The sequence below is a fragment of the Oncorhynchus masou genome, chromosome 31, assembly GCF_036934945.1.
Source record: "Oncorhynchus masou masou isolate Uvic2021 chromosome 31, UVic_Omas_1.1, whole genome shotgun sequence".
Taxonomy (NCBI): domain Eukaryota; kingdom Metazoa; phylum Chordata; class Actinopteri; order Salmoniformes; family Salmonidae; genus Oncorhynchus; species Oncorhynchus masou.
Genome location: NC_088242.1, coordinates 84,536,411 through 84,548,614, shown reverse-complemented (window position 1 = coordinate 84,548,614; position 12,204 = coordinate 84,536,411). Strand labels below are relative to the sequence as shown.

General features: G+C 41.3%; 1 protein-coding gene across 5 annotated transcripts in view; it reads right to left on the bottom strand.

The window, feature by feature from the left end:
• Positions 1 to 12,204, bottom strand: part of LOC135524614 (ankyrin repeat domain-containing protein 13C) — an 80,186-nt gene that overhangs the window by 18,209 nt on the left and 49,773 nt on the right. For all 5 annotated transcript variants that reach the window (XM_064952313.1, XM_064952315.1, XM_064952314.1 and 2 more), the window contains 2 exons: positions 2,344 to 2,429; positions 1,318 to 1,363 (listed from right to left, as the gene is read on the bottom strand). In XM_064952313.1, coding sequence (XP_064808385.1) covers positions 1,318 to 1,363; positions 2,344 to 2,429 — 132 coding nt within the window. The remainder of the gene's footprint in view (positions 1 to 1,317; positions 1,364 to 2,343; positions 2,430 to 12,204) is intronic.

The following is a 12,204-nucleotide window of genomic DNA, read 5'->3' as shown; positions in this document are numbered from 1 at the left end:
CCTATGAATGCCATGTGTGCCAGCAGTGCACCTCTCTCTGAGAGGAAATCAATTCCCTTTGATCTGCACTAGTACAGACTGGACAACGTGTCTGTTTTATCCCCAGAATATTGAAAAGGACTGCTGGGGTCCTGGTCTCTCAATGTCTGAGGTGAAACGTTTAGAATGTTTCAGATAGAAATGGAATTAACAGAGCTGGCTCAATTCTCTGTTATATCTGTTCTGCACTATAGAATTCCATCTGAATGTTCTATGATGTTTCACCCTCCTGAACAGTGATAATTTAAAAGGCATCTCCCAATACATTCTTTACATTTGAGGCCTTGCCACATAGGGGCACTCGGCTCCATCCCCTGTCAAATTCTACCAATTCACACAATCAGGATCCCTTTCTTTACGGATGTGAACAGTCACACAATCTTTACAAGCAGGTCAATATTTAACATGGACATGTGAACACACTCTTGACTTACACTGGACAGTCAGCCAAAGTCATTTGGGACATTTGTAACATTATTTTCTCTATAATGTATTCCAAGAAACGATAGGCATTACGTGAATAATGCATCTAAAAATAAGATTCATTGATTCTCTCTCCTGCGCTCAACCTCTGAATGCTCGGCTATGAAAAGCCAACTGGCATTTACTCCTAAGGTGCTGACCTTTTGCACCCAATATAACCCCTATTTGACCCTGCTGGTAATTTATGAAAGTTTTACATTCTGAAGAACGATATGGCATTAATGACAATGTTATAATCGCTACCCAGCACAGCCAGAAGAGGACTGACCACCGCTTGGAGCCCGGTTCCTCTCTAGGTTTCTAGACATTGTGTTTTTCCTAGACATTGTGCTTCTACATCTGCATTGCTTGCTCTTTGGGATTTTAGGCTGGATTTCTGTATAAGCACTCTGCTGTAAAAAGGGCTTTATAAAATACATTACATTACATTTGAATGATGTACAAGTTAATAGGCCTTAGTAATGCTGGTGGTGGGATGATGTATTGCCACCACCAGGGGGAGTGTCTGTCTTTCTGTCAGTGTTGGGGGGGGGGGGGGGGCGCGAGCCACTCCCTCCAGAGGATTATCTCTGGCTTGTAAACAATCTTCTATTATTATTATTACAATTATTATTATTATCGCTATTAGAGATAGCACCCTATTAACACTGTTTAGCAATGTCAACCATGCTAGTTTTTCAGCTTTAATCTAAGTAGATGCACTCTGTCATAAAAATAAACTGATCAGTTGTAGTGAGTAGGCCTGGTTTTGGGTAATTTGATCATATACTTGTGTGGAATGCAAAGCAAACTCACCCCAGCTTTGAAAGTCCCAGTGAAGCTCCAAGTAAAAGTCTCCCAGCTGGAAAGAAACAGAATATCAATTACATTATCAATCAAAATACACCAGAGTAACAGAGGAAGAGTAGACCTGACAGACATTACCATATCAAAGATAGCCTAGTTGAGCCTCATTTTCTTCAATGAGTTTAGAATCCAATATGTAGTTAAATGCTCTGAAATTACACAGCTGGCCCAACTAATCTCACAGTACTGACCAGAAATAAAACCTCCCGTGATGTAATATTAATAATAACGCATCACATCTCTGAGAAATATAATCCCCTGGAGTTAAGAGAGAATCCTCTCATCTAACACAGGAGAGAACTGCTCTCTCATCCCTTTCCTCCATGGCGCTCTCCTTCTCTTCATCACTCAGGTTTATCCTCTTGGGGAGTCACAACTGACCTGGTAGTGGCTTATGCCCAGGGCACCAGATGTTTATGCCCACAGCGTACCCTCGACAACATCATGCCAGCCACAGTGCTGCAAGGCTCCCCAAAGCCCAGACTATCAACTGTGTGTGTGAGTGTGCAAGTGGGTGTGTGGTGTGGAGAATCTGCCTCCCCCTGTGTCGTTAGAATGTTTCTGAGAATGTCACCTTTCATGCAGGTTGACCTATGCAGGTTGACCTATGCAGGTTGGCCCATGTTGCTGTCTGTCTGCATAATTCCTGAGCGTAGGTGACTAGGGCGAGGGCATATTCACTGCATGTAGAGGGTTGTTCTCTGGGGGTGCTTTGTTGTGATGACAGTAGTTAGTGTGTGACTGAGTGACTGATAGCGCCTGGGTCTGTGTGTGTTTAAGACATTTTGCTACATCAGGGAAATAATCCTGCAGCAACAGGAAATATAAATTATTATGTAGACATTTTTGTAGGGGTAGTTGTTAAGTGGAAATTGCAGACTTCAGAAGCCTTTTTACACCTCAAATACACTACAAGGGATCAGGGATATTAAATAACAACGGGGGAAAGAGAGAGAGAGAGACTCAGTGCCGTACCTCTTTGAGGGCGTTCAGTAACTTTGGCCTCTTGTCTGCCACACTTTCTCTGGATTGCTGTTTCAGCTTCCTTAGCAGCGCTGTGACTGACAGAGAGAAGTACAGAAAGAGCGAGGAGTGAGACCACAACTACATACGGCAATAACAATCATCATTACTGGAATCTCTAGGTATTGGTCTTCAAGAGGAAGTATCCAATCAACTGCATTGCACATTACTAAATAGAGGATCACATTTCACCATGCAAATTGCATTGAACTTGACCCCAATCTATACTGTATGCTTTTAAAAGCTTAGTTGCGATGACTGAATCATTTGGTGTCTGGGTAGCTAAGCATCACATCATTCAAATCTTGATCACACAGTACAGCATTGTACAGTATTAAAGCACATGACACTGTCAATGAATTTTAATAATGGGCGAAACACACCTGACTGACTGCTAATTCTAGTCCCTGATATACACTATATTGACTTCCCAGAGTGAAACGGCATAACAGGCTTTACAACCCCCACCGACTACACTGCCGGTAGGGATCACATATATTCCAGGAAGTTCAAAGAGGGAAATGAGATGAACAATAAAGTGGACCATTAATGAGATACCTCTGTTAGCTCTTTAATGACCCGAGGGAGGACAAACAGAGCAGAGACTTTTAACCATGACAACCCAGCTTAACTAGCTTTCAGCCTAATTCCTCTCGTTTTCATACAAATAAGACCGAGCTGAAACAGCCACATCCGACTAACATTTATCTGTGGTTCAAAGAGAGGTGGGAACAACAGCTAATTGCAGTTATAGGAGGCGTCAGGGGATTAATCGACAATGTGAGCAATCCACATATAATATGCTTTTAGAAGAAAACAGCTTTTATGAAATAAAAACCACAAACCTCCAATAAAAGGAATGGAATCATGTCGCAGACAAACCATATAGTGTTTAATTTGGTAATTTCAAATGCAGGGGCTGAAGTAGGCCTAATCTGTCCATTCAATCACACAGGTTGTTTTCCGAACAAACACACACACAAATCCCACAATAATAAGCTAACTGTAGGCCTACACATGTATGCTTTATTCTGTGCATCCCAGGAAAATAACCTCTCCCTCAATGTCAACAAAACGAAGGAGCTGATCGTGGACTTCAGAAAACAACAGAGGAGCAACCCCCTATCCACATCGACGGGGCCGCAGTAGAGAAGATGAAAATCGTCAAGTTCCTCGTCGTACACATCACTGACAATCTGAAATGGTCCACCCACACGGAGTGGGGCGAAGAAGGCACAAAACAGTGCCTCTTCAACTTCAGGAGGCTGAAGAAATTTGGCTTGGCCCCTAAGACCCTCAAAAACGTCTACAGATGCACCATGGAGAGCATCCTGTCGGGCTGTATCACCGCCTGGTACGGCAACTGCACCAAGCGCAACCACAGGACTCTCCAGAGAATGGAACAATCTGCCTAGCCTCCAGGATATCTACAGCACCTGAGCCATGGCCTGTTCACCCCGCTACCATCCAGAACACGAGGTCAGTACAGGTGCATCAAAGCTGGGACTGACAGACTGAAAAACAGCTTACATCTCAAGGCCATCAGACTGTTAAATAGTCACCACAAGCCGGCCTTCACCCAGTACCCTGCCCTGAACTTTAGTCACTTACACTTGCTGGCTACCACCCGGTTTCTCAAACCTGCACCTTAGAGGTTGCTGCCCTATGTACATAGTCATGGAACACTGGTCAATTTAATGTTTACATAGTTTTTTACCCACTTCATATGTATATACTGTATTTTAGTCAATGCTATCCTATTCAACTATTGCTGTACATATACTATTCTATCCACGTATTATTCAGATATATAAATTCTATCAATATACTGTACATAATGTCCACACATCCCATCATATACAGTACCAGTCAAAAGTTAGGACACACATACTCATTCCAGCGTTTTTCTTTATTTTTACTATTTTCTACATTGTACAATAATATTGAAGACATCAAAACGATGAAATAACACATATGGAATCATGTAGTAACCAAAAAAAGTGTTAAACAAAACCAAAAAATATGATATATTTGAGATTCTTCAAAGTAGCCACCCTTGATGACAGCTTTGCACACTCTTGGCATTCTTTCAACGAGCTTCATGAGGTAGTCACCTGGAATGTGTTTCAATTAACAGGAGTGCCTTGTTAAAAGTTAATTTGTAGAACTTCTTTCCTTCTTACTTTGAAGAATCTCAAATAAATGTTGATTTGTTTAAGACTTTTTTGGTTACTACATGATTCTGTGTTATTTCATAGTTTTGATGTCTTAACTATTATTCTACAATGTAGAAAATAGTACAAATAAAGTAAAACCCTTGAATGAGTAGATGTGTACAAACTTTTGACTGGTATTGTGTGTGTAAATACCCCTAGACTTTTTTCACATTTTACAGTTACAGCCTCATTATAAATATACACACAATACCTCATAATGACAAAGCAAAAAACAGGTTTATTTTTGGGGGTCAATTTATAAAAAAAAAAAATGGAAATTCATGTTTACATAAGTATTCAGACCCTTTACTCAGTACTTTGTGGAAGCACCTTTGGCAGCAATTACAGCCTTGAGTCTTCTTCGGTATGACGCTACAAGCTTGGCAGATTTGTATTTGGGTAGTTTTTCCCATTCTTCTCTGCAGATCCGCTTAAGCTTTTGTCAGGTTGGATGAGGAGTGTTGCCGCACAGCTATTTTCAGGTGAAAAACACCCCCACAGCATGATGCTGCCACCACCATGCTTCACAGTAGGAATGATCCAAGGTTTCCTCCAGACATGACGCTTGGCATTCTGGCCAAAGACTCCAAACGGGCTGCCAAGTGCCTTTTACTGAGGAGTGGCTTCTGTCTGGCCACTCTACCATAAAGGCATGATTGGTAGAGTGTTGTAGAGATGTTTGTCCTTCTGGAAGGTTCTCCCATCTCCACAGAGGAACTCTAGAGCACTGTCAGAGTGACCATCGGGTTCTTGGTCACCTCCCTGACCAAGACCCTTCTCCCCCGAATGCTCAGTTTGGCTGGGCAGCCAGCTCTAGGAAGAGTACTAGGTTGTTCCAAACTTCTTCCATTTAAGAATGATGGAGGCCACTGTGTTCTTGGGGACCTTGAATGCTGCAGCAATTTTTGGTACCCTTCCCCCGATCTGTGCCTCGACATAATCCTGTCTCGGAGCTCTACGGACAATTTCTTCAACCTCGTGGCTTGGTTTTTGCTCTGACATGCACTGTCAACTGTTGGACCTTATATAGACAGGTGTGTGTGCGCCTTTCCATAACATGTCCAATCAATTGAATTTACCACAGGTGGACTCCAATCAAGTTGTAGAAACATCTCAAGGATGATCAATGGAAACAGAATGCACTTGAGCCCAATTTCGAGTCTCATGGCAAAGTGACTGAAAACTTATGTAAATGTGATATTTAAGTTTGTCTAAAAAACTGTTTTTGCTTATGGGGTATTGTGTTCAGATTATCGAGGATTTCTATTTATTTAATCCATTTTAGAATAAGGCTGTAACATAATCAAATGTGGAAAAAGTCAAGGGTTCTGAATTCTTCCCGAAGGCATTGTATCTACACATATATGATGGGACGTGTAGACAATAAGGTACATTTTTTTAGACTCCGGACTAACACGGCTCATCCTCATATTTCTATATTTCTTAATTCCATTCTCTTACTTTTAGATGTGTGTATTGTTAGATATTACTGTACTGTTGGAGCTAGAAACACAAGCATTTCGATATATCCCCAATAATATCTGCTAAATATGTGTACGCAACCAATAAAATTTGATTTGAGTTCACAGACCCAAAGAGGAAACCAAAGGAAGTGGAGACATTGGTGCTGTTAATGAAACTAGGCCACGGGGGCCAAGCTCTGTGGCCAAACACACACACGAGCTGGGCTATGTTTTGGTGTTTTGGGGGCCAGGCATCTCTCTGTTTTTCGCAGGCCTGGTTGCCTAATGAGAGGCGACAGGCTCCGGATGGGCGAGCCTCCTGATCCTCACCGCCCCTCGGTGGGAGAGACCAGAGAGGGGAGAGGAGGGAGGAATAACTCACCATCTGCCCACAGACCACCCAGCATAAATGGGCCGAGCTGACACGGACCTCAACACTGGACCACCTCTCTATAATTAGGCCTATTCACCCTCATACAGACCAAATCATAGCTATAGAAGCAATTTCCTGTCTGAAAGGGGTCTGGATTGTTAATAATAAATCATAATAGATAATGTATTATTAATGCTAATGAATCCACCACGTAACCAAGACCTGAAATAATATTGTTTATCCAACACGCCTCCACCAGTGAAAAATGAACTACACCTGTCAGCCAGCTTTCGAGTAGCAGGGAGAGGGCAGTAAATATTGACACAGTGTAAGCACTAGGCAGCACTAGGTTTCACTGCAGGCAAAATACCTATTCATTATTGGCGGCACAACAGAACAGGCTAAGCTAGCAGTCGGTCATAGACAGAGCAGGGCGCTCCAATTTTCCAGTTCTCCTGCCACATCAGAGGCTATGGGACAAATCACTTCCATCTCCATTGGGCTTTGATGGCAGAATTCCCCTGCCATTCTCATCAAAGCACCCAGCAGGGCGCTGGACAGTAAAAGCCCCATATGATAAGCCACCATAGCGCCAAACCCAGGGGACCAGAGCCTGCTTTTGAACTATTTCATAGGCTGCTGCATTGTGATTGATGTGAGCACTTAGGACTAGATATCAGCCATCCTAATGAGAGTAATAAACTAATGACTTTCATGTGATTATAATGAGAGAGAAATAAAAAGCATGATTGTTTTTTACATGATTGTAAAAGATGGGGAGGGCAGTCACTACAAAGGATATGTAATTCAATATTCCATCATGTGAAGTGAGATCAACAGAACAGAAACAGTGGAATAGCTAGCTAGTATCCATTTCCTAGGCTTTTGTGTCTCCTGATGGATGGTGGACAACTGTCCATCCATCTCTCTCACGCAGATCTAGAAAGAGACACCTATTAACACCATTAGGCAGAATGTTTTCATTTAGTTAGCATATTGTGACTGAGGAAATAACCATCTTCAAATCAAACTTTATTTGTCACATGCGCCGAATACAACAAGTGTAGACCTTACCGTGAAATGCTTACTTACAAACCCTTAACAGTGCAGTTCAAGAAGAGTTAACAAAATATTTACCAAATAAACTAAAGTAAAAAAATATAAAAAGTAAACAAAAAAACAAAAATGAGGCTATATACAGGGGGTCCAGGTAATTTGTACATGTAGGTAGGGGTGAAGTGACTATGCATAAATAATAAACAGCGAGTGCAGCCGTGCACAAAACAAATGTAGGAGGGGGGGGTAGATGCTTGGGCTTGGGCTTGGGGGTAGATGCTGTTAAGGAGCCTTTGTCCTATACTTGTCCTATACAAACCGCTTTTTTTATTTTTTATTTCACCTTTATTTAACCAGGTAGGCTAGTTGAGAACAAGTTCTCATTTACAACTGCCACCTGGCCAAGATAAAGCAAAGCAATGCGACAGAAACAACAACACAGAGTTACACATGGAACAAACAAAACATACAGTCAATAATACAGTAGAAAAAAATAAAACAAAAAGGTCTATATACAGTGAGTGCAAATGAGGTAAGATAAGGGAGGTAAGGCAATAAATAGGCCATGGTGGTGAAGTAATTATAATATAGCAATTAAACACTGAAATGGTAGATGTGCAGAAGATGAATGTGCAAGTAGAGATACTGGGGTGCAAGATAAATAAATAACAGTATGGGGGTGAGGTAGATAGCCCACCTGTAAACAGCCCATCTATGTACAGGTGCAGTGATCTGTGAGTTGCTCTGACAGCTGGTGCTTAAAGCTAGTGAGGGAGATATGAGATATAATGCAGAGAAAACAGTCCGACTTGGGTGTAAAACATTTGGAATCTTCCTGAAATTGAGGAAAACATCACTCCAAATAAGACCAAGAAAATGATGGTGATGGATAAGATAAAAGGCCTATCTTCACATCATGAGACAGCAGCTAAAATTTAGGTCTTCCTTTAGGTCCTCAAATAGGCTACTTTTGACTGCTCTGCACTGTACTGCCATGGGAAAGGTCCTTCTGCTCTTTTGTACTGCCCAAATCCAGGGTGTAGTTCACTTCTCATGCAAACAGGAAGTTGTTTCAGGCTCAAGTGTGACAACACCTCAGACCTCTATATGGAAAAGTTGTTCCCTGCCTTATAAAAACTAGAGGAAAGAAACAGTGATAGGCTTTTAGTGAGCACATAAATTTGACACACAGTTGTGTGAAAAAAAAGCATGTGGACTGTGGACAAGTATAAAGGGAGAAAACACATAACTATGTTCCTGCTGTAAAACTTACTAATTTGTTAAATCTGCTACCTGCCATCTGTGGTGAACAAAGTGTTGACCAACTTTTGGTTGTGAAACAACCGGCTAACAATTTATTCACTTATGTTTTGGATATACAGCGCTTTCAGAAAGTATTCACACTCCTTGACTTGTTACATATTTTGTTGTGTTACAGCCTGAATTTGGATTGGTTTAAATTGAAATTGTGTGTCACTGGCCTACACACAATAGCCCATAATGTCAAAGTGGAATTCTGTTTTTAGAAATGTTTACAAATTAGCAGCCCAACTTTCACTGGGGACATGACCCCACCACATTCTGAAATGGCATTTTTGTCCCCCCCCCCCTCCCAGTTTCAACATTGTACTGTGATACATTAAGGGTGTGCTTTAGGACCACGCGGACACCACAGAACGTACGGATAGGCTGTGTGAAGGCAAAGCTTCTGAAAGGCTGGCTTATAGGAGAGATGAACAGAGGCAGGTGCTGTCTGTGTGTGTTGGGCATTTTCTCTGAGTTGTAAAAGCAAGCAGTGCAGAAATTGGCTACTCTTTATTTGACTGATGCAAGGTAACTGCTGTTTGACTTAACAGGAAGTAGCTAATGTATCATCCCCTCTCGACTGAAGTTCTGTCTGAAGTGAATGATTTTGCTACAGTAGCTACCACAAACAGTTCAGCGATAGCCTCTAGCTATCTCAGTATCTGTCAGGTAGCAGTATAACAGCTGTTGTGTGTATGGAAATATGTTGTAGCCTTTGTTTTGTCCTGTTTCAGAAGTAAATTAACTTGGCTAGTTTTTGCCAGTTACCATTAGAGCTAGCCAAAAGGTGGCTAATGTTAGCTAGCTCACTAACTTAACCCTCAATCACATTAGACCTAAGTCAAATGATGAAACCAGTGGCCAAATGAATGAAGACCAATACTTAGCAAAGTAACATTATTGATATGTCAGTTTCCCTAGCTAATTCTCTACTCCGACACGGCTTAAACAGCTCTACAGGCTTCAATGTCATAGCGCACAGTCAGTACACAACACTATGCTCATCATGTCTTAGCAGCATCAGATGGTGACAGGAGTCCCAGCAGGGTCAGACAGCCAGGGAAGACTAGTGAATTTTGCAGTATATTAAAATAATCAGTGAATAGATACAAAGTTCCATCTTGAGTTAATGGTAGGCCTACAGTAGCGATCTAGAAGAAAAAGAAACGCACACCTATTAAGTGCTGGCTAGCAGAGTAGAAAACTTGAAAATAAAAGAGAGCTGCACACTCTAGGAGCTCAGATGCAAAAATGTAATTACCAACGTTTCGACAGCCAAGCTGTCTTCATCAGGGTGATGGTCACATCAGGGTGATGGTCACTGATGGTCACATCAGGGTGAAGACCGCTTGGCTCTCGAAACGTTGGTAATTAAATTTTTGCATCTGAGCTCCTAGAGTGTGCGGCTCTCTTTTATTTTCAAGGCCTACAGTAGCTACATGACTAAAGCTTAAAGCTACAGTCTGGGATCTGGGAATAATGGTGACTTCAATTATTGAACCATTATATTATCCAAGAATAGAATCAATGTATAAATGTACACCAAGGTCATTCTTTGTCATGCTTTATAGCAGGATCAGATGATGACAGGGGTCTCAGCAGGGTCAGGCAACCAGGGAAGACCAGTCTGTGGTGTCGCCAAGGTGACCTTTTGCAGATGCAACACTTAATTCTCTCTGTGCAGCAAACACTGGACAAGCCAGAAGCTTCAAACATTGAAACTATTTTAAGGAAGTCTGACAAACCTCTAAAGTGTATTTCCACATTGTATCAAGGGTTGATAGAGGCTTTTCCGATGATACAAAACATGTACAACTCAAATGTAAGGAAGACCTAGGAGACACTATTGATGATGATGAATAGATACGTACAGTGCATTCGAAAAGTATTCAGACCCCTTCCCTTTTTCCTCATTTTGTTACATTACAACCTTATTCTAAAATTGATTAAATATTTTTTCCCCCTCAATCTACACACAATACCCCACAATGACAAAGCGAAAACAGGTTTTTAGAACATTTTGCAAATTTCATGCACTCAGAAATGTCATTCCTCTGCTGGAGGTGTAAAACACAAGAGGACATATTTGCATAATGTTATGCTCTTGTGAAGGCTGGCTGAATTCTGGCAAATAGTAAGTTCTTTTAACTCAGCAAGTCTACAGATTCTCCCTTCTCCTTGTTTACTTGGAAATGTTGATACTTATCAGATAAAATTGTGTAGCCTAGCATTTATAGCACCTAAGAAATGCATTACCATTAATTGGATGGTTGGTTATCCTCCCACAATGTCACAGTGGATGGCAGAAATGTCAAGTTATGTAGCACTAGATTAGATTTAGTACAAGATTAAGGGTATACTTTGCAACTTTCACAAGGTATGGATGCCTTCTATGGAACACTGTACGACAAAAATAGTCTGTATTGACAACATGCCCACGCCAGGGGAGCTACCTATTTAGGCAATCCCTAGCTGCTGGGCTGCTCAGTACTGGCCCTGGGGGTCTACCGTACTGTTGGTTGTCACTCTGGCCTTGGCCTAACACCTGAAAACAATAATGAATGTTTCACTAAGATCCTAAAGCTGAGTGGGATGTGTTGGGGTGCTGCAGGGTGGCGAACGCCTAGGGGAAGGATGGGGCGATCCAGCTATATTGTATGCAAGTAAAAAGAGCTCTACGGTACTTTTAGGCATATATGAATTACAGTGCCCTCTGTACATTTTTGGGACAGTGAAGCATTTTTTCTTTTCAAAGTTTTAAATTAAACAATGAATATGAAGTTAAAGTACAGGCGGTCAGCTTTAATTTGAGGTTATTTTCATCCATATCGGGTAAAGCGTTTAGAAATTTCAGCACTTTCTGTACATAGTCCCGTCCCCCCCAATTTAGGGAGGAAGGAAGTCTGTACAGAATAGGGTTGTTTGAGGCAATTCCAACACAACACATCACTGAGTGCCACGCATGGTGGTGGCTGCATCATGTTATGACATTGAATGTTTCTGAAAATCTATAGCTTGAAAATCTATGGCAAGACTTGAAAATGGCTCTTTAGCAATGACCAACTTAAGAGAGCTTGAAGAGTTTGAAAAATAATAAATGTGCAAATATTGTACAATCCAGGTGTGCAAAGCGCTTAGAGAGAGACTTACCCAGAAAGACTCAGCTGTAATCACTGCTGAAGGTGATACTAACATGTATTGACTCAGGGGTGTGAATACTTATATAAATAAAATATTTCTGTATTGAATTTTCAATAAATTTGCAAAAATGTCACTGTCATTATGGGATATTGTGTGTAGATGGGTCAGATTTTTTATTTATTTAATCCATTTTGAATTCAGGTTGTAACACAACAAAATGTGGAATAAGTCAAGGGGTATGAATACTTTCTGATGGCAC